The sequence below is a fragment of the Eriocheir sinensis genome, chromosome 22, assembly GCF_024679095.1.
Source record: "Eriocheir sinensis breed Jianghai 21 chromosome 22, ASM2467909v1, whole genome shotgun sequence".
Lineage (NCBI taxonomy): Eukaryota > Metazoa > Arthropoda > Malacostraca > Decapoda > Varunidae > Eriocheir > Eriocheir sinensis.
Genome location: NC_066530.1, coordinates 12,404,336 through 12,424,963, shown reverse-complemented (window position 1 = coordinate 12,424,963; position 20,628 = coordinate 12,404,336). Strand labels below are relative to the sequence as shown.

At 39.7% G+C, this 20,628-nt stretch overlaps 1 protein-coding gene and 1 long non-coding RNA gene across 3 annotated transcripts; one reads left to right on the top strand and one right to left on the bottom strand.

The window, feature by feature from the left end:
• Nucleotides 1–2,938: 2,938 nt before the first annotated feature.
• LOC127002079 (BRO1 domain-containing protein BROX-like) lies at nucleotides 2,939–18,677 on the top strand. 2 transcript variants are annotated; one of them, XM_050867532.1, is made up of 10 exons: nucleotides 2,939–3,094; nucleotides 4,436–4,642; nucleotides 5,197–5,292; nucleotides 6,053–6,231; nucleotides 7,764–7,939; nucleotides 8,493–8,574; nucleotides 8,933–9,083; nucleotides 10,587–10,758; nucleotides 12,380–12,516; nucleotides 16,494–18,677. In XM_050867532.1, exons 1-9 carry the CDS (start codon nucleotides 2,994–2,996, stop codon nucleotides 12,482–12,484), a joined length of 1,269 nt encoding a protein of 422 aa, XP_050723489.1. In that variant the 5' UTR covers nucleotides 2,939–2,993; the 3' UTR covers nucleotides 12,485–12,516; nucleotides 16,494–18,677. The 2 variants fall into 2 exon arrangements, with proteins under 2 accessions (XP_050723489.1, XP_050723490.1); XM_050867533.1 differs by lacking the exon at nucleotides 16,494–18,677 and adding an exon at nucleotides 12,780–13,558.
• On the bottom strand, nucleotides 15,259–16,497 carry LOC127002081 (uncharacterized). The gene is made up of 2 exons (XR_007755690.1): nucleotides 15,750–16,497; nucleotides 15,259–15,582 (listed from the first exon to the last, which is right to left on the bottom strand). It is a non-coding gene; the product is annotated as an uncharacterized LOC127002081 (long non-coding RNA).
• Nucleotides 18,678–20,628: the final 1,951 nt, after the last annotated feature.

Below are 20,628 nucleotides of genomic sequence, written 5' to 3'. Positions count from 1 at the left end.
TTAAAACAGACCAGTGGGATCCCAGAAACGTTAAAACAGACCAGTGGGATCCCAGAAACGTTAAAACACCAGTGGGATCCCAGAAACGTTAAAACAGACCAGTGGGATCCCAGAAACGTTAAAACAGACCAGTGGGATCCCAGAAACGTTAAAACAGACCAGTGGGATCCCAGAAACGTTAAAACGGCGCCGTGAAATCCCAGAAACGTTTAAATAGTCCAGTGAAATCCCAGAAACGTTTAAATAGCCCAGTGTAATCCCAGAAACGTTTAAATAGCCCAGTGAAATCCCAGAAACGTTTAAACGGCCAAGTGAAATCCCAGAAACGTTTAAACAGCCCAGTGAAATCCCAGAAACGTTTAAATACCCCAGTGAAATCCCAGAAACGTTTGAAAAGCCGAGTGAAATATCAGAAACGTTTAAATAGCCCAGTGAAGTCCCAGAAACGTTTAAACAGCCAAGTGAAATCCCAGAAACGTTTAAATAGCCCAGTGAAATCCCAGAAACGTTTAAACAGCCCAGTGAAATCCCAGAAACGTTTGAAAAACCGAGTGAAATCCCAGAAACGTTTGAAAAGCCGAGTGAAATCCCAGAAACGTTTGAAAAGCCGAGTGAAATCCCAGAAACGTTTAAAAAGCCCATTGAATTCCCATAAACGTTTAAACAGCCCAGTGAAATCCAATAAACGTTTAAACAGCCAAGTTAAATCCCATAAATGTTTAAACAGCCAAGTGAAATCCCAGAAACGTTTAATTAAACACCCCAGTGAAATTCCAAAAACGTTTAAAAAGCACAGTGAAATCCCAGTAACGTTTAATTAAACAGCCCAATGAAATCCCAGAAACGTTTAAAAAGCACAATGAAATCTCAGAAACGTTAAAAGAGTCCAGTGAAATCCCAGAAACGTTTAAACAGCCCATTGAAATCCCAGAAACGTTAAACCAGTCCAGTGAAATCCCGAAAACGTTTAAACAGCCCAGTGAAATCCCAGAAACGTTTAAACAGCCCAGTGAAATCCCAGAAACGTTTGATTGATAGTTTATTGTTGCAAGTAAACAACAAAGGAGAAGGGAGGAGCATATGCCATCCCAACCCCTAGGCAGTACAGAGCTCTAGTGTGATTATACAACTAAGGATACATGTGATTTGATTGGTAGTTTATTGTTGCAGGTAAACAACAAAGGAGAAGGGAGGAACGTTTAAACAGCCAAGTGAAATCCCGAAACGTTTTAGAATACGGGCTCCTTTTTTTTTTTTTTTTTTTTTTTTTTTTTAAACAATGACCCCAAAACACTGACGTATCGTTTATTAGGTCTCTTCGCTCCCATTCATACATTCTTCACTGTGACCTGATTAAAGGTAATATGTACGTAGTAAGCAATTAAGCGGAATGTGAGCGAAGTGGAACCTAGGGAATATTTTTTATACCATTTTTTATTCCTTTCTTCGTGTGTGTGTTTTGACGCAGAATATCTTGAATGGGCGTCTTGCTCGCCATGCCGAGTCTCGCCGGCGGCGAGGCGCAGGGCGACCTGCTGAGCGACATTGCCGACGACCGATCCAGGTGGAGCTCCTGCGTCTGGGGGAGCTGGAGCGACACTGCCAGGCCCTCCTCAGGGCCTCAGCATACATGAAGAGGGAAAGGCCATCCAGGAGGTTCTCGAGGACGTGGCCAGCAGGGGCGACGAGGCCCCCGTGCCGCAGGCCGAGGTCTTGATCTGGCGGAGGCCGTGGACGTCAGCAGCCGCCGCGTCTTCGGTCTGCTGCCGGGCGCCACTGCGTCTACGGTCTCCTGCCGGGCGATTTGGTGCGTCTACGGTCTCCTGCCGGACGCCGCTGCGTCTACGGTCTGGTGCCGGACGACACCACGTCTACGGCTGGTGCCGGACGCCGCCGCGTCTACGGTCTGCTGCCGGGCGGGGTGGTGCGGGCGTTCACGGCCTCCGCCGGACCAGGGCCTCGGCCGGCGGCTCGGGGGGCTTGTCGCTCCTGCTGGCCACGTCATCGAGAACCTCCTGGATGGCCTTTCCCTCTTCATGTATGCTTCCTTCTCCTCTCTTTCCATTTCTCTCTACCTCTTCTTCCTCCCCTTCCATTTCTCTCTACCTCTTCTTCCTCCCCTTCCTCTTCTCCCTTCTCCTCTCTTCATAATGTTATCTTTTGTTTTCCTTTCACATACCTTAGTCGTCCTCCCTCTTCCCTATCTCCCTTAATTTTCCCTTCCTATCCACTCCCTCCCCTCCTCCTTCTCTTCTTTCCTCCCCTTTTTCCTCCTTTCATTTCCTTTCTTCTCCCATCTCTTACCCCTCTTCCTTTCCTCCTCATAACCTTATTCTTGGACATTACATTCACTCCTCAGCCTCCTCCGATCACTTCCCCTTCCTTCGTCTCTTCCCCTCTCTTTTTTTTTTTTTACGCCTATAGCGCCGGTAGGCTTGCTTGAGGGGCCTGGATGGTGTTCGGCCCCAGCTCGTCATGGCGCAGGCAAGTGTTTATAGTGGCGCCATCTCTCTTTGCCTCTCTCTCTCTTACTCTCCTCCCCTCTTTGGTCTTCTCTCCCCCTCCTCCTTCCTTCCGTCCCCTTCCCTCACTTCAATTCCTCTCCTGTCCCTCCTCCCCCTGCATATTCTTCCCCTTCCTTCCCTCTCCCCTTCCTTTTTCCCTCCCCTTCCCAACCACTTTTCTTCCCCCTCTCATGGGGACTCACAACATGGCTTCCGTAACAAAAGATCCTGCCTATCAAACCTATTGACCTTTTATAACGACCTCTTCTCAGTTTATGACGTAACCAAATCACTGGACGTAGTCTGTCTTGATTTCCAGAAAGCGTAATGTAGAATCACTTAGGTTTAAGGACAGACCACCTAGTCTGGACCATGGGGTCTGTGTGGTCTGATTTTCTATGTAAATCTATGTAAATCTCTGGAGGTGGAGGACCTACAAAAGCGGAACAGGTCAAAAGAAGAAGAAGAAGAAGTCAGTAGTAAACAAACATGGCTCACTGGTTTCACAGGAATCCCCTCAAGGCCACGGCCGATGTCAAATTCGACCTTAAGATGGTAGCCTCGGATAGCCAGGCTCTCAAGATATGCAGGTGAGAGGTGGGGCGTTATTCTGGGCCAGGGGAAGTGTTGGCCACGAGGGGAAAACGGCGAGAAATGGTGGGTGGAAGTGTGGCTGGGGAGTTTTCCTACTGGGTGACTCACGAGGGGGAGTGTGTGTGTGTGTGTGTGTTTGTGGGGAGGACCAATGAAGAGATACAAAGCGGAACAGGTCAAAAGCAGAAGTGTGTACCTCTTGGTGATGGGGGCGTGGACACGACCCACAACATGGATTCTTTTTTAGTCCCTGAATGTACTGCAGCAACAAGTGACTTCCGGAAAACAGAAGGGGGTTGAGGGGGGCGAAGCTCCATATATGAAGTACATTTTGTGTCCATACAACACTGCCATATTGCTTTCCCGTTGCAAATGGAAGGGGGGTTGAGATGGGTGAAGCTCCCCCCGTTTGGTTAGGTTATAAAGTTAGGTTTGGTGTGTTTAAATTTACTCGGCACGCAGTGTGGGGTGGAGGAAATACATAGCATAGGACGGGACATGGCGGCGGCGGTCCAGCCAGTGTTGCAAGAAATACCTCCTCACAGAAATAAGTCGCTCTGCTGCTCAGCACGCATGCATACTGGGGGAATACACAGCAGGGAAAACATTAATTTGTCTGCTTTTGTTCTAGTTTGTACACTTGTGATCTTTGTGAGCGATTAGTGAAATATAGAAACAGTAAGCAAGTAAGCAAGCTATTTTGTGACTGCAGCGGCAGGCCGCAGGTGCACAACAAACATTGAAAAGTCAATCATTTATTGATATCTGGAGAAAAATACTATCTCCATATTAAACAGCATCATATCTTGTCGAGAAATAAGCAGTCAGCATCTCAAAATTAGTAGGTTACCCTCTCTGAATAATCCCCATATCAGCCACTTATTAGTACCGGAAATGGTACCCGCTGAAAAGTGAGTATCGCTATCAGTATCGGCCAACATCTTGGTATAGGCACATCTTTACAAACTAGAAAATATGGCTCAGATATTCTCTGGCTTGGTGGGAAAGTCTTGAGACAGAAGTTAATCGTTCTTGAATATACTAGTCAAAGTGTAGTAAGAGTCCAGGGCAGGTAATGTACATTATCGATATCTGGGTCTAGTAAGGTAAACCTGGAATGCTCCATAACCCCCAGAGTGTAGCAATGCCCAATTCTCAAACTTCAGTGGTTCCCAAACAGGTTCTCCCCATGTTAGTCTGGGAAGTCAAAGGTCAAGTGTACTCACAGCATGACCTTTCCCCTACCCTTGTTGACCCAAAACAAACAAGGGCAAACCTTCTGTGACTACTACATAACCTTCTCTCCTCAATAAAACAAACCCTCCTTATTCACCCAGTGACCTGAAGCAAGCGAGGGCAAGGCTACTGGAGCTCCTGCCCAACGCGAACCATGAGATCGATGTGGTGGAGCCGGCCCTCACCCTGTACCTCTCCCTGCTGCGCGGCATCATCGAGGTGCCCGAAGGGGAGAGTTCAGACTGGAGCAAGATGCGGCACGCCATACGCTTCCGCTGGACACACTCCATGCTGGGCACCAAGCCAGAGTATGTTGATGGATTACTGAAAGTGTATAAAATATATCTCTGTTTGCCACTTTGATTTTATTGGTAATATCTGACTCTATCTGCATAGGAGCATAGGCATTTTTATCTTTCTTTTGTAGCCTTTAGTGTCTCATTGTTCTTCAAAGTGTAAATATATTGTTTATTACCACTGTATTAAGTAGGGACTTAGATATTTTTCATTGGCAGCATTACTACTAAAAGCTGCAATCTAACTTCTATACTTCAAGAAATGGGCCTAATACCCATATTACAAGCCCTCCCATCCCAGGCCAGTCCCTCTAGCTTAGTTTCAATATCAGTCAGCCAGACCCCATTGCCATATAAGTTTTCTCTGCTTGTATAAATATGGCACAAGTAAGGCAGAATAAAGTAAAATGAAGTAAAGTATCCAGAATTCAAGAGAGGTGGAAAACAGTTTAGACTGCCATGGATATCTGAGTCGGTAATAAATGACATCTCATTGTAAGGCAGTGCTGTCATTATGATGATAGTATGGAAATGTTTATACCAAGATACTGTGTTTGGCTTTCCAGGGCTCACCATGATGCTGTCTACGAGTTGGTGTCGGTCCTCCAGAACACAGCCTTCTGGTACATGAAACATGCATCTAAGCTTGCTGCACAGGAAGAGTAAGTAGTGATAAAGTTTATTAGGGTCATACTCTTAATCCGTCCGCTGCTGGTAGCCTGGTAACATATACTCCCTGGTCTTTCTCTGCCTCTGTGGTGGATAGTGAAGTGTTTCCCATGTGGTATTGGTATGCTGAATATCCCCTCCCAAGGTGCAGGACTTTACATTTTTCTTCACTGAATTGTAGCAGCCACTTTTGTTCCACTCCTGTAGCTTAGTGATGTCTTCTTGTAGTAAATCCACAGTCAAGGGGTTAAGAGTGTGACAGAGGGATGGCATCAGAGATATAATAGATGAATATATACCATTCTTAGATTATCTGCTAAGATTTTGAGAGAGGGACAGCACCACAGATGTAGATGAATAGATAGATACAGTTTTCAGATTACCTGTTTTTATACTTTGAGACTGGGATATTGGCACCAAATCCTTCCTTATCAAATAGTCACCACTGTTCCTACCTCCTCTAGTTCAAGTTTCCACCCCCCATACAACGTCCATCATGGAGTTTCACCTCAATGGGACCATGGCTAATGTACACAAAATTTTATATATGTACAACCTTGACTTGTTAGCAATATAAACAGAATTCCAAAGACATTTGATTTGTGCTGCTGTTACTCAAATTATGGACTTGTTGCTACAGTTAAATGGAAGGAAGAAGTGGTTGTGGGTACGATCATGGCTTCAAAGACGGGAGAACATAAGTGTTTACCCTTACTATTTACTTACTTACTTACTTACAATCCTTACAACCAGGGTGAGCATGGACGAAGCCAAGCTGGTCCACCGAAGCTTGAGGCGAGGTGCAGGGCTGCTAAAGTATGCCCAGGATGAGTGGGTGAACAAGCTGATCGAATCACCCGCCCCCATGAGTGACTCTGACCCTCGAGTGCACACGGCGTACCTCAACCAGGCCACAGCGGAGGCTCAGGAAGGTCAGTTTGATGGAGACATACTTAAGGGGGTTTCGTTTTGCTTGTTTTCACCGTTTTTAATACACCTGCAACTTTTAATTTACATGTATGGTTAAAAGAATACTAATAGTTTGGTTCGTTTGATGCGGATGTTCATTGAGGGGTTTTCTGTTGCTTTTTTACACATTGTTTATGCACCCGAGGCTATTTATTTCCTTTTATTGTTTGAAGAATGATAGAAAAAATGGTAGGCTCAATAGGAGAGGCTCAGCAAGGTTAGTTTGATGTGGAAGATTTTGGTTTAATTTGCTTTTTTTGTTGTTGTTTTTTTACCTATTTTCTTTTTACACCTTTGGCTAGTTGTTTCCGTCTATTTTTAAAAGAATAGTTTGGTTGGTTTGCTGTGGATGTTCTTCACTTTCACCTTTTTTTTAACACATCTACGGCTATTTATTTCCTCTTACCGTTGCAAGATATATAGAAGGAATAGTAGACTCAATAGGTTGGGTAGGCTTGAACTCTTATCTGGCAACTTCTTCAGTTCTCTTTACCTCAGATTTGCTTTTTATGTGGATTGGGGTGCCTTGCCTTGCCAATTAAAGAATGATATAACATTTGACCATTGCAAGTGCTATTTATTTAGTGTTTGCAAAGTACTGACTGAATGTAGACAGTTTGACATAGCTAGCAAGGACAAGGGGAAGGTTTATTTGTTTCAACTTATACTCTTCCCAGTGGCCATTGCAAGAGCCTTTTATATTTTTTCAAGAGCTGTGATGATGAATATAGAAGGCTCAGCATGTCAGGTAAGGATAAAGAAAATATATAATCTGTTAGTAATAGGCTTCAACTTATTTTCTTCTCTTCCTTGACTGCTGCAAAAAAGGAAATATATAATGCATTAGTAATATATTTCAACTTAAGGCCGTATTACAAGTCGAATCCAAGAAGTTTCGGGTCTCTACAAAGTTTGATTTAGGGGCCGTATTACAAGTTGAATCCAAAAAGTTTCAGGTCTCTACAAAGTTTGATTTAGGGGCCGTATTACAAGTCCAATCCAAGAAGTTTCAGGTCTCTACAAAGTTTGATTTAGGGGCCGTATTACAAGTCCAATCCGAGAAGTTTCAGGTCTCTACACAGTTTGATTTAGGGGCCGTATTACAAGTCCAATCCAAGAAGTTTCAGGTCTCTACAAAGTTTGATTTAGGGGCCGTATTACAAGTCCAATCAAAGAAGTTTCAGGTCTCTATAAAGTTTGATTTAGGGGCCGTATTACAAGTTGAATCCAAAAAGTTTCAGGTGTCTACAAAGTTTGATTTAGGGGCCGTATTACAAGTCCAATCCAAGAAGTTTCAGGTCTCTACACAGTTTGATTTAGGGGCCGTATTACAAGTCCAATCCAAGAGGTTTTGGGTCCCTACAGAGTTCGGGATGAATAACTCCGTAGGGACCCCAAACTTCTCAGATTAGTGTTTTATTATTTTCAGAGACCAGGAAGAAAGGAAGTATATAATGCATTAGTAATATGCTCCGACTTGTTTTTTTCTTTCTAGTGACCATTGCAAGGGCCATCGAGCTGAAACACAACGCCGGGCTCATTTCTGCGCTCTCCAATGAGACGTCGAGGATGTTCACAACGGCTGCGGACTCCATCTCATCACTGGACGAGAAGATTTTTGGCCACTGGTTTCAGTACCTCCGACTGAAGGCTGCTTTCTATGCCTCCTATGTATGTCAGATTTTTTATTTTTTTTTATTTTTTTAGACTCATGATTGACTTTGCAAACTCTGATATCTGATGGTGTGTTCATGATGCATGTCAAATATTTTTCTCAAAGAAGTTAATTACTGTATGAAGATAAGTCAGAATTCAGATGACTGGGTAACCTTATGTTTCTGCTTTTGGTTTACAACATGTGATAAAATTTCTTTGCTCTAAATGTGAAATGGTGTCAGGAGATTAAAACATAATTGCGTGTAACTTATTTCTATCACAGTATTGATGATATATGTTAATACCTTTGTTATAGACTTGAAATAGGGTCAGAACATTCAAATATGACAGAGAATTCTTTGTTTAATGTGACATGCCTTGCTATAGATTTGAAATGCTGGATTACAATTGAGCTTAGACACTTTATATTTTGATGCATTGAGTGAGAAAAGCATTAACATCTTCTTGACTGTTCATGATTGGTGTTACTTGCATTTGCTATAGACTATTATCATATTAACATCAAGTCATTCATATATCATGCTCTAATAATTTATCTTTTCCACAGGCCTACAACTATTCCGGGCAGAACTTGCTGAACCAGGACAAGTGTGGCGACGCAATACGAGCGCTGCAGGAGGCCACAAAAAGTATGCCATCAGGACCAGTTAACCGAACCTTGTTTATGCTAATGATCTATCTTATTTGTGCCCTTTGTACTTAATTCCCTGTGTCTTAGGTGTGTCGGGGTTACAGACTGTATAACTTATGGTATTTGTACTCTTCCTAATCTACCTATTCCAGTTTTTCTAATAATAATGATAGTAATAAAGATATGTTAAGTCTCTTCTTCTCGCTTTATGAACACAGTTATTTATCAAGAAGCATTTTTACATGTACCACTGTTTTCTTCCCCTCTTGTTAATTCTTCTCTCTCTCTCTTTATGAACACAGTCATATATCCTGAAGCAACTGTTATATATATCACTGTTCCCTTCCCCCTCTAAGAGTACGAGGAGGCCGGCCAGTTGTGCAAGGACTACGCCCACTCCAAGGGGCCGGGAACGTATGCCAAGCCGGAGAAGCATCAGTTCTACCGCCGCCTCGCACCCATCGTCACGCGCACCCTGGAGAAGTGCGAGCGAGAGAACGGCATGATGTACGTACTTTTTGAAGGGTTACTCTGATTATTGTTTCTCTTTTTACATCTTCTGATTCGTCTTCTTCTCCTTCTTCTGATTTCTTCTTCTTTTTCTTCTTTTCATTTAACGTCCTTATATTCCCTTACGGGGTTGGATGGGCTCCCATTACAACTATTTTCTAAGGCCACAGGGAAGATTTTTCAGGTTTTCATGGGTGATTTTCCCGTTGAAGATGCAGAGGTCGAGTAAAATTATCACTAGAATCACAGAACAGTCCATGAAAAGCCCAGCAACTTATACGAGAGGCTTATCAAACAGGCGAACTGAGGTGCCGAGACGTTGAAGAATATAGGCTTATGAGTCTCTCCCACTCTTTGACGATCATATACTCTCTCCTCCCTGATGTCCTCCTTCACATGTCTTCCTCCACACACTATTTCCAGGTCCTCTTCAGTCTTCTATCTGTCTCATTTTACTACCATAATATCTCTCTGAGTCTATTGTTTGGTTATAGTTACATTGATTTTTTTTATATACAGTTGTTTAAATTAGCAAGTTAGGAAAGTAGCCATTTTTGTGTTTAATCCACTGCATATTTTCACAAAATATTCTTCTCAAAATCTCTCTCTCTGAATGTATTGTTTGTGTGTAGATACATTGCTTATTTTATTCTCCCTAGCAGTTTTTTTAATTAGTAATCTTAGGAAAGTAGGGATTTTTAAGTCTAGTCTAATGCATATTCTCTTGCGACTTAAACAAAATATTCTTCTCAAAATATCTCTCTGTATGTATTGTTCGGTATAGTTACATTGCCTTTTTTTCCACTAGCACAGCTGTCTTAATTAGCAATCTTTTGTAAGTAGGTAGTAAGTTTAATATTCTTCTCATAGTATCTCTCTTATGTATTGTATAGTAGTTTTGTTTTTTTTTTTTTTTTTTTTTCCCCACTAGCACAGTTGTTTTAATTAGTAATCTTTGGTAAGTATGTAGTAAGTTTAGTGTTTCATAGGGCCGTTTTCACAGTCACTTTGTTTGTTTTGATCGTTACCAATGGCAGGGATCGCCACTATAGTATTTCCACGTGAAACTGGCCTATGGGGTAGTGGCGGCTGAAGAGGAAGCGAGAGGTGTTGAGAGTATGAAGAAGGGAAAGAAGGAGAAGAAGAAATAGGAAGAAGAAGAAGTTACATCAAAAGAAGCAAACAAATGAATAGAAATTAAAAGCAACAATAATAAAAAATAAATAAATAAATAAAATAAATAAAAATGGAAATGAAAAAGTATTGTATAATTTGAGAATGAAGAATTAAGGTGTGAAATTCATGAAGGAGAAAGAGTATATAAAAAAATAACAGTGTGGCTAGGCTAATCCTGCAGCTGCCACTACCCCATCGGCCAGTTTTACCTGGAAATACTATAGCAGCGATCCCTGCCACTGGTAACGATCAAAACAAACAAAATGACTGTGAAAGCTGCCCATATTTTCAGGTGACATAAGCGAAATATTCTTCCCCTTTCAGCTACCATCAGAAGGTTCCGTTCGACCCACCGGAGCTTGAAATAAAGGCCACGTACGGACTGGTGGCCCCCGACGACTACACCCTCCCCCCCATGGCCCCGCTGTGGACCCCTGTCACCTACAGTGCTTTTGACCTGACCAAGAACAGTGCTGACGATGAAGCTGCTAAGTCCGTGAGTATACAATAAGTTATGTCCATATTTCTGGGGCGGTGTTCTCAGATGCTTCCGACTCTCACAGTAAGTATTTCCAAAGACCCAAAAGGAGATTACGTGAAGTCTAATGAGTGTTTTCTTACTTTCATGGCACAGAAGAATGATAAAACTACCCCTGGAAACGCTTACACCCCTAACGAAAGTCTTGTCAAATGTGTGTGCTTAGTCGCCGAAACATTTGAGAACTTGGGTCGTATTTTTAACCCGGTAGCTGCAGGGATCATGTTTCTTAAAGGCCCCTCTAAGCAAGAAAAATGAGAAATAATCCTCACTCACGCAAACCATTTCATAATATATAACAGTTTATGCAGCATCTATTTTGGGGGGTTTATATCATGGCAAAAATTTGGCCCGTCGCTGGTACATGGTAAAGCCACAAATTTGGCCCGTCACTGCTACAAGGTAAAACATTTTGTCGCCCACGTGTACCTATTTGACAAGGCTTTCTTAGGAGCTTGGGGCATTTCCAGGTGTAGTTTTATGACCGTGGTGGTAGTTTGACCCTTCTTCTGTACTGTGAACTTAAAAAACACTCATGAGAACCCGATTGATCCCCTCTTTGACCTTTAGAAATAGGTGATGTGAGCAGCGAAAGTGTCTTATAATACCAGCCTATGACCCTTGATGCTCTGAAGGAGGTGATCATGATAGAATGGTCTCCAGTGGTGTGTCGTCCCATGCTCCCTTGTTGCAGCTTTCACAACACATCGTACCGTATTATTTTATGTTCAATTCATTTTACACTTACATTTTGCATCTTATATTCAGTGCCGTGATTTATTTATTTATTTATTTATTTTTTTTTTTATTTATTTATTTATTTTTTTTATGGATTCCACACCATGATTTTTTATTCTCTTAGTTATATAGCGGTCATTTTTTTTTTTTTTTTTTTTTTTTTTATCTTATTTGTTCATTGATTCCAGCACACTAAATCTTTCACTCACTAATTTTATAATGCTGTGATTTTTTTTTCACACGCCCTGTTTTTTCTTCATGGATTTCACTCCGTAATTTTTATTCTCTTGTTTAATATATAATGGTGTGTTGTTTTTACTTAACCCTGTTTCTCACACCATAGTTTTTCCATTCTCAAATTATATAATGCATTTTTTTCATTTATTTGTTATTTATTCATATACTCTTTCTCCTTCATGAATTTCACACCTTAATTCCTCATTCTCAAATTATACAATAGTACTTTTTCATCTCCATTTTTATTAATTTATTTTATTTATTCATTTTTTTATTAGTGTTGCTCTTTATTTCTATTCATTTGTCTGCTTCTTTTGATTTGACTTCTCCTTCCTATTTCTTCTTCTTCTTCTCCTTCTTTCTCCTCTTCTTACTATAGTTTTTGTTTCTCATTGTGCTTCTTCTGATGTGACTTCTCCTTCTTCCTATTTCTTCTTCATTTTCTTCTCCTTCTTTCTCTTCTTCATACTATAGTTATTGTTTCTCGTTGTGCTTCTTTTGATTTGACTTCTTCTTCTTATTTCTTCTTCTTTTCCTTTCTCTTCTTCATTTTCCCTGTTTTTTCTTCATGGATTTCACGCCGTAATTTTTCACCCCCGAGCAGAAGACGTCCCAGAAGTTGGAGGGAGACTTGCCGCCCGTGAAGGAGGCAGACGTGCACCAGTCATCCAAGGACCACAAGAACGACAGCGGGTGCTCCCTCATGTAGGCTGGGGCGCAGGTGCTTAGGCTCAGGCACAGGTGAGTCACGTCCCGCGTCAGGTAGAAATTGCAGTTGGGTTCTGAATTGCGCAAGAATTTGTTATGTGAGTTTGTGTGTTTTTTAATTGCGTCTGCTCGATATGTGAAATCTATGGGCCACGCTGTTTTCTTTCTTCCATGTTTTTGTTTTTTGGTTGTTATGTGAGTTTATGCTTTTTTAATTCGATTACTCAGTGTGTTTGACCTACGGGCCGCACCATTTTGTTATCACATTGTTTCTTCTTCTTCATCTTTTTCTCAAGGGTAAAAAACAAATACATCAAGAAGAAAGCCTGCTTGACACTCCTCCGATAAAAGAAAAGAGAATGTGTGACCAGAAGAGTTTGCATTTTTCTAATTTTTTTGGTGTGTGTGTTAGTGTTAAACCTTTCAACTGCGCTGTTTCGTTTTCACCTTTTACTGCTTCTTCTTCAATTCTGTTCACTTTGGTTCCCTCCCCACGCTGTCTGAGGCTCACTTTCCATACCAGATAATATTTTCGTAAGTAGGTCACAGTGTTCAGTCTCGCGCTATTCAGAACCTTACAGTGTACCCGTATACTCTGAGCTGTGTAAACGAAAACAATGAGCAGTTCACGTAGTCGGTCATTTTGTCCACTTGCCGTTATCAGGAAAATGTTTGGCCATGTACGCAAAGTCGTTATTTTCATACTCAGTCCTTTAGCCTTATAGATATTCTCTGTGATTTTGATGTTGGTTAAGTTAAGTGTGGATTAGTTTGCTGATGAGCTGATTTTTACCATTTCTCTATACTTAAGTAAGCCCCAAGAATGATATGAGACTGGTAGGATCATTCAAATAGCATCTAATTTTTCTGGCACCGGTGGATTTTAACGCCTTATTTTTAAATGTCGGATTATCAACAGTGATTTGGCTGATTTGTCTTTTTTAACCCGTTTTTCAAGCTGTGGTTAGTTGGCTTTGTTGGAAGTATTCTTTTATCACTTTTACGACTGAGATTTTAGTATGTTGACTGAACTCTTTGAAAATCTAATACTTGTGACTAAGGTTGGTATTTTCAGATGCTTGAGACAGGTACTATCAACAATTTCTAGAGGCCAAATGTAATGTCAATGGTTCTATTGATTGTAAGTCTTTTTTTAGGTTCATGGTACAGAATAAAGGTTAAACTACCACCAGGGTCATAAAAGTACCCCTGCAAATACCCACATATCCTAGGAAAGCCTTGTCAAGTATGTGTACTTGAGCACAGAAATGTTTAAGAATACAGCCATAAATCTCCCAAAAATGGAAAAAAAAAGACAAACTAGCCATATAGCTGTCCCAATACTAATACGACATGTAAAAAAATCTGGCGTAAGTGATGTACGTAATATATAGTAGTAAAAATATCGTGCATGATCTTCCCCGTGAGACTGTTCCATCATTTAACGATTGAAATGACACTCAGGAGTAACGAAGAGTTGGCATGATCCTTCACAGACCGCTGGAGATTAAGTGATGTAATATAACGTCACCCTCATAAAATAATCGCCAAAGTCATTTTTCAGTGATTTTCAGGTTTTTGTCTACGTCAATTTTTCATCATGTGACGCCCATTTTTGTATATTCAGGGTTTGAGTGTTCTAGAATTGGCCTTTTCATTTCTGCCTAAATCTTAAGTCAAATAAGATAATGACAGTTTTTTTCTGATTTCATGTAAAGTAGAAAATAATGACTTAGGCGGTTTGTTTACCAAGGTGACGATATATCAATTTTCTGCTTGGTTAAATGAGTAAGCACGCCTCCCAAGAGTAATAGGAGGTTGGTATGATCATTGGCGAATCATCTCATTTTCACAGAGCAATGGAGATCAAGTGATGTAATATATATCAATTTTCTGCTTGGTTAAATGAGTAAGCACGCCTCCCAAGAGTATAGGAGGTTGGTATAATCATTGGCGAATCATCTCATTTTCACAGAGCATTGGAGAGCAAGTGATGTAATATATATCGATTTTCTGCTTGGTTAAATGAGTAAGCACGCCTCCCAAGAGTATAGGAGGTTGGTATAATCATTGGCGAATCATCGTGTTTTCACAGAGCGTTGGAGAGCAAGTGATGTATTGCAGTAGACATTCTATTTAACGTGAGACAGGTAGTAAAGAAATCCCCGCTAATAGAGATGTTATTACAGTGGGATTTACTGATTTGGGACTGGTGGGACCTTTTTGTGTGTGTGTGTGTGTGCGTGTGTTTGGAGGAGGCGTTATAGTGAAATCCTTGAAAAGAAATACGCTAAATGGAGTCTACTGTATATATTTATAATTTTTCTGCTTAATTAAATAAGTAATCAAGCCTTCCAAGAATAGTAAGAGGTTGGTATGATCATTCACAGAGCATCATCATATAATTCTCCTTAATTTAAGTAATCAAACCCCAGAAATAGCAAGGGTTTGACATTCTGATTCTCCGAGGACATTATTTTATTTATAGAATAACGGGGACTAAGTAATGTATTCTTTTCCCATATAATCATCTAAATAAACTCAGCCCACGCCAGCACCTCTTGGCCTTAACCTTTCCCAGCATCCACCTGACACGGTCGCCTTGGGTTCGAGAGGGTGTGGTTTGCTTGTGGATTGACCAGTGATATATACTTAAGAAGGAAGCCGAGGGACTTACTCTCAATGCTAATGTGAGCTGAGGTTAACGTATATCGATTTTTCAGCTTAAAGTGGATTTTCAGTATACCACACCGTGTTAGCTGATCGATTTATGAACTTTACGTAGTCATTTTATTTTGCATCTACTTCGGTTTGGGAATTCTTTGATTTGTAGTAGAGGAGTGCATCTAAGCTATTTTTTTTTCTTCTTGTGAGTTACCATTTAAGATTTACAAACCATGACCATTAGAACTGATAGACCAACTAAACTAACCTTCATATATGCCAAGAAGAAATATGTATCTGTGTTGCAACTACTTCAGTTTGGGAATTCTTTGATATGTAATAGGAATGCATCTAAGCTATTTTTTTCTTTCTGTGAGTTACCATTTAAGATTTCCAAGCCATGACCATTAGAACTGATAGACCAACTAAACTAACCTTCATATATGCCAAGAAGAAATATGTATCTGTGTTGCACCTACTTCAGTTTGGGAATTCTTTGATATGTAATAGGTGTGCATCTTAGCTATTTATTTCTTCTTGTGAGTTACCATTTAAGATTTCCAAACCATGACCATTAGAACTGATAGACTAACGAAACTAACCTTCATATATGCCAGGAACAAATATCTGTGTGGGCATCATAATCATTTACCTTCAGTAATTTTGTTTATTTGTGCCACCCCATGTTTTGTGTACTTTCCTTCTTTTCTTCTTTTTCTTCTTAATATTATTTCTTATTTTTTATCTTCTGCTTCTTTATTTTCTTACCCCATATTTTGTGTACTTTCCTTCTTTTCTTCTTTTTTTTCTTATTCTTATTTTTTATCTTCTGCTTCTTATTTTCTTATTCTTATTCATTTCCATATTCATATTTTTCATGTACTTCTCCTTCTTTTCTTTCCTAAATATATTCTATCCTATTATTATTATTATTATCATTATTGTTGTTAGTAGTAGTAGTAGTAATAATAGTAGTGGTGGTATTATCGTTACCCTCCTTCCTCCTCTTTTCTTCTTTTTCCTCCTTACTCCATCTTTTCCTCTTTTTTTCCTTCCATTTAGGTGCGGACCACGGCCATACCCACCATCTACTTTCTTCATTATTTTCGTCTTCTCTATATATTTGCCGTTGAAGTATAAATGTCACCACTCTGCCATTTAAGCAGCTGCCGTAGTTATATATATACACCTACCTTCCTACCTCCTTCCCTTTCTTTGTCAGGTTTCTCACTCATCCCTATGCCAAATATATGGGTCCGTATTGTAAGACACTTTGGCTTCTCATATCAGCTATTTTTAAAGGTCAAAGAGGGGGGTCAGCCGGGTTCTAATGAGCGTTTCTTCAGGTTCAAGGTACAAAGGAAGGGTCAAATTACCACCAGGGTCATAAAACTACTCCTGGAAATACTGGCAACTCCTACGAAAGCCTTGTCAACTATGAGTTCTTGGATGACGAAATGTCTTATAATACGACCCATGGATTGCTCTCCTTCACTTAACTCAGACTTGTATTTAGGTCTTGTTTGCCAGTTTGTATCCAGCATTCCTCTAAGTATAAGTGTCAGATATAAAACTCTCCTTGAAAATTGAACGGAAATAGTCTCAAAGTTAAGTTAGACAGTATTTTTAACGTCGTAGTTCTGTTGATTTTTTTTCTCTCAGTGCTTTCTCCCCATATTTACAAGTGATAGAGTGAAAGTCCCTAAGTCCAAAGTTTGCCAGTGCTTTTATATTACATTGTCTCTCCCAAAAACAGTGAATTCTTTTAAAGTTTTGAAATTATAACATGAGAAAAGCAGTTGTCGAAAAAAATTGATAGTACGATGTCTTGCAAATTGTTAATCATACCTCCTGGAAAAGAATCCCCCAAACAGTGAATTCTTTTAAAGTTACGAAATTACAATATGAAAAAAGCAGTTGTCCCAAAATCCAGTAGTATGCCGTCAAGCAAATAGTTAATTATACCTCCTAGAGAAAACTGAATTCATGAAGGCAGGACATTTTAATCTGGAAAAAATGAAAATGATTGTCCAAGAATCCTGCGGTGTGAATTCATGATCAGAAAAAAATCACAATCCCTCCAAAAAACATCTGAATAAGAAAAAAATGTAATCCCTCCAGAAAAAAGCATCAATATAACGAAAATTAACCTCCAGAAAAAAATATTGAATAACAAAAAAATATAACTCCATGGAATGAAAAATATCTAAATTCTTGTGAACAGGAAATTATAATGCCAAAAATGATGGATTTCTGTAAAAGCTGCAGCCCAGATTCACACAAGTAAGGATGTCGATAATCTCATCCAACTCCATAAGGGAAAATACGGATGTCAAATGAAGAAGAACAAAAGAAGAAAGAATTATAATCTCTCTAAAAACAACAATCCGAAATCTTGAAATCAGGGAACAGTAGTCTGAAAAAAAAATATAAAAATGTCTGAGATTTGGAATGAAGGAAATCTTTAATGAGATATGAAGATTCAGCTGACTTTTGCCATAATTTGAGTGGTGTCTTTAGGTTGGCAAACTTACCGTGTGTAATGTTTTCGGCTTTGAAGTTCATGTGAAGTCTGTCAGTCTGAATTCCATTGCTCTGAATTTCCAAGGAGTTTGAAGTTTCGAAAGCAGAAAATTCTAATACGAAAAAAAATCTCAAGAATCCAAAGGCAAAAAATATTAATCTGGATAATCCCAAGAATTTGAATTCTTGAAAATAGAAAATTCTGAGCCAAAAAGAGTCACTCGGAAATTTTATTCCCAGAAATTTTAACCAGGAAAAAACACAAGTCTAATTTCTGTATCACCGGAGTTGTAGAAAAAAAAGATAATTAACAGTTTGAATCCCGGAGTTCAGATTGCCAGACTTTTACAGCACGTGCTTAAAAATTATCGTGGTTGTTGACGTTTTTTTAGTTTATTTTTATGTAAAAAATTATATATCTTCACAGCTATTAATACAACATAAGAGTTTTATATTCAGTAGTAGGGGTAACTATAATTTGATGATCTTTAAATATACAGTAGATGATTATACCAAAGAATTATTTCATTGTGAGGTCATGTTCCTATTACGGGGGTACACACAGAAGGGTAATCACATATAGTTAGTTATCACTCACATTAACTGTCTACATTACTGCATAATATATAGAATCAAATGACCTCCAAACATCATACTTAAGGAACTGAAAACTATACTCAGACGATATGAAGTCCGTTGGGGTGGTATCCAAGCCTCCCTACTGTACTGCCGCATCAACCCCCAATACATCACTCACTTATATGTCAGCTACTTACTTACTGATATCGTGTATGTTACTAAATATTCTGTGTACTGAAGGATAGATTTGGCTGCACTCTGGCCAGGAAATTCCCAAGCATTACCCGCCCTGTCGGACTTCATATCTTAGTCTGACTATGGTGTGTGAGTAACCGAAGCAACGAATGAATAATATGTGAATAGAAAAGACTCCCTGACCAGGATCTATAATCTCTATGCCATGTATTGAAATAAAGTATATATTATCCCTTCATGTTTGCTTGCCTGCCTCATCCCGCTCTGAGCTTATGGAAGTGATTATGGTCTCGGCTCACAGGTTAGGTTTGGTCAGGATAGGATTGTGATTTATTTTACTTGGTAGGATGGATGAATACAATTTTTCCTCCTCAGAGTGATTTTTTTTTATCTTTTTACACTTAACCCGGTAGCAGCGACGGGCCAAATTTGTGGCTTTACTATGTAGCAGCGACGGGCCAAATTTGTGGCTTTACTATGTAGCAGCGACAGGCCAAATTTGTGGCTTTACTATGTAGCAGCGACGGGCCAAATTTGTGGCTTTACTATGTAGCAGCGACGGGCCAAATTTGTGGCTTTACTATGTAGCAGTGACGGGCCACATTTGTGGCTTTACTATGTAGCAGCAACGGGCCAAATTTGTGCCATGATTTAAACCCCCCAAAAATAGATGATACATAAACTGATCACCAATGCTCTCATATATATTATGAAATGGTTTGTGTGAGTGATGATTTTTTCTCATTTTTCTCGCTTAGAGGGACCATTAAGAAACATGATCCCCACTACTACTGGGTTAAGGAAGCAGTCCACAGGCGAAATATAAGTGAGAACAAAAGAGACCACTAATCACTAGTACCATAAAAGAAAGTATAGATTAGTGTCCAAAAGAGAGGTCAATTTTGGGTTGATAGCAATGAAGCATGAAAACTATGTAAGGCACCTGAAAATTTTGTACTACTACCATAAAAGAAAGTATAGATTAGTGGCCAAAAGAGAGGTCAATTTTGGGTTGATAGCAATGAAGCATGAAAACTGTGTAAGGCACCTGAAAATTTTGTACTACTACCATAAAAGAAAGAATAGATTAATGGCCAAAAGAGAGGTCAATTTTGGGTTGGTAGCAATGAACCATGAAAACTGTGTAGGCACCTTTTATTTTGTACTACTATTTTTTATTTATTTATTTATTTATGTATTTATTTTATTTTTTTATTTATTTATTTATTTTTATTATTATTATTTTTTTTTTTTTTTTATGTGTACGCCTATAGCGCTGGTAGGCTCTCTTGAGGGGCCTGGATGGTAGTCAGCCCCAGCCCGTCATGGCACAGGCAAGTGTTTATAGTGGCGCCATCTTCTCTTGCCTAAAAAGGGTATCCTAAAAAGAGGACATCATTAACTACTCTGCCTTGAAATTATTTAACAACAGAGGAAGAGTGTTGGGAAAGGCCTTGTTCTGCAGTGGACTAGTAATGCCTGGTAATTACTATCATCCTTTTTATTATTATTACTCTATCTCCGTTGCATGGCTCTGATCTCCCGGCCTGATAAGAAGAGGCAATTTGCGAGGGCGTTTTAATTATCGGACATAACACTTAAGTTCCGGGGGCGAGGAGATCCTTGTTTACGACCTGCATAATGTGAGGTGTTCTACTGCACTACTACTGCATTTTTATTGATTTTTTTTAACATCAAAGGAGTCAGTTCAAGGGCATAAAAAAGGAAGCAAATATGAAAGGAAAAGCCCGCAAACTCTCCTCCTCTTCTTTTTCTTCCTGTTTATTTTTCTTCTCTCACTCTTCCTCCCCATCCTCATTCTCATCCTCTTACAAACTGCTTTTCTTCATCTTTATTCAGGGTATTTTTTCCTCTTTTTCTTCCTCCTCCTATTCCTCTGCTTCCTCTTCTTTTCCTTCCTTTTTATTCTCCTGTCTTCCTCCTCCTCCTCCTCCTCCTCCTCCTCTTACAAACTGCTTTTTTTTTCATCTTTATTCAGGTATTTTTTTCCTCTTTTTCTTCCTCCTATTCCTCTGCTTCCTCTTCTTTTTTTTCTTTTTTATTCTCCTCTCTCCCTCTTCCTCCTCCTCATCCTCATCCTCTTACAAACTGCATTTCTTCATCTTTATTCAGGTATTTTTTCCTCTTTTTCTTCCTCCTCCTCTTCTTCCTCTGCTTCCTCTT

Excerpts from the sequence above, each read along its gene's own strand:
- LOC127002079 (XM_050867532.1), top strand. The coding sequence starts at position 2,994 with ATGGCTCACTGGTTTCACAGGAATCCCCTCAAGGCCACGGCCGATGTC. Across the intron at positions 4,643-5,196 it reads ATGCTGGGCACCAAGCCAGA|GGCTCACCATGATGCTGTCT; the intron begins GTATGTTGATGG and ends TTGGCTTTCCAG. Across the intron at positions 6,232-7,763 it reads CACAGCGGAGGCTCAGGAAG|TGACCATTGCAAGGGCCATC; the intron begins GTCAGTTTGATG and ends TTTTCTTTCTAG.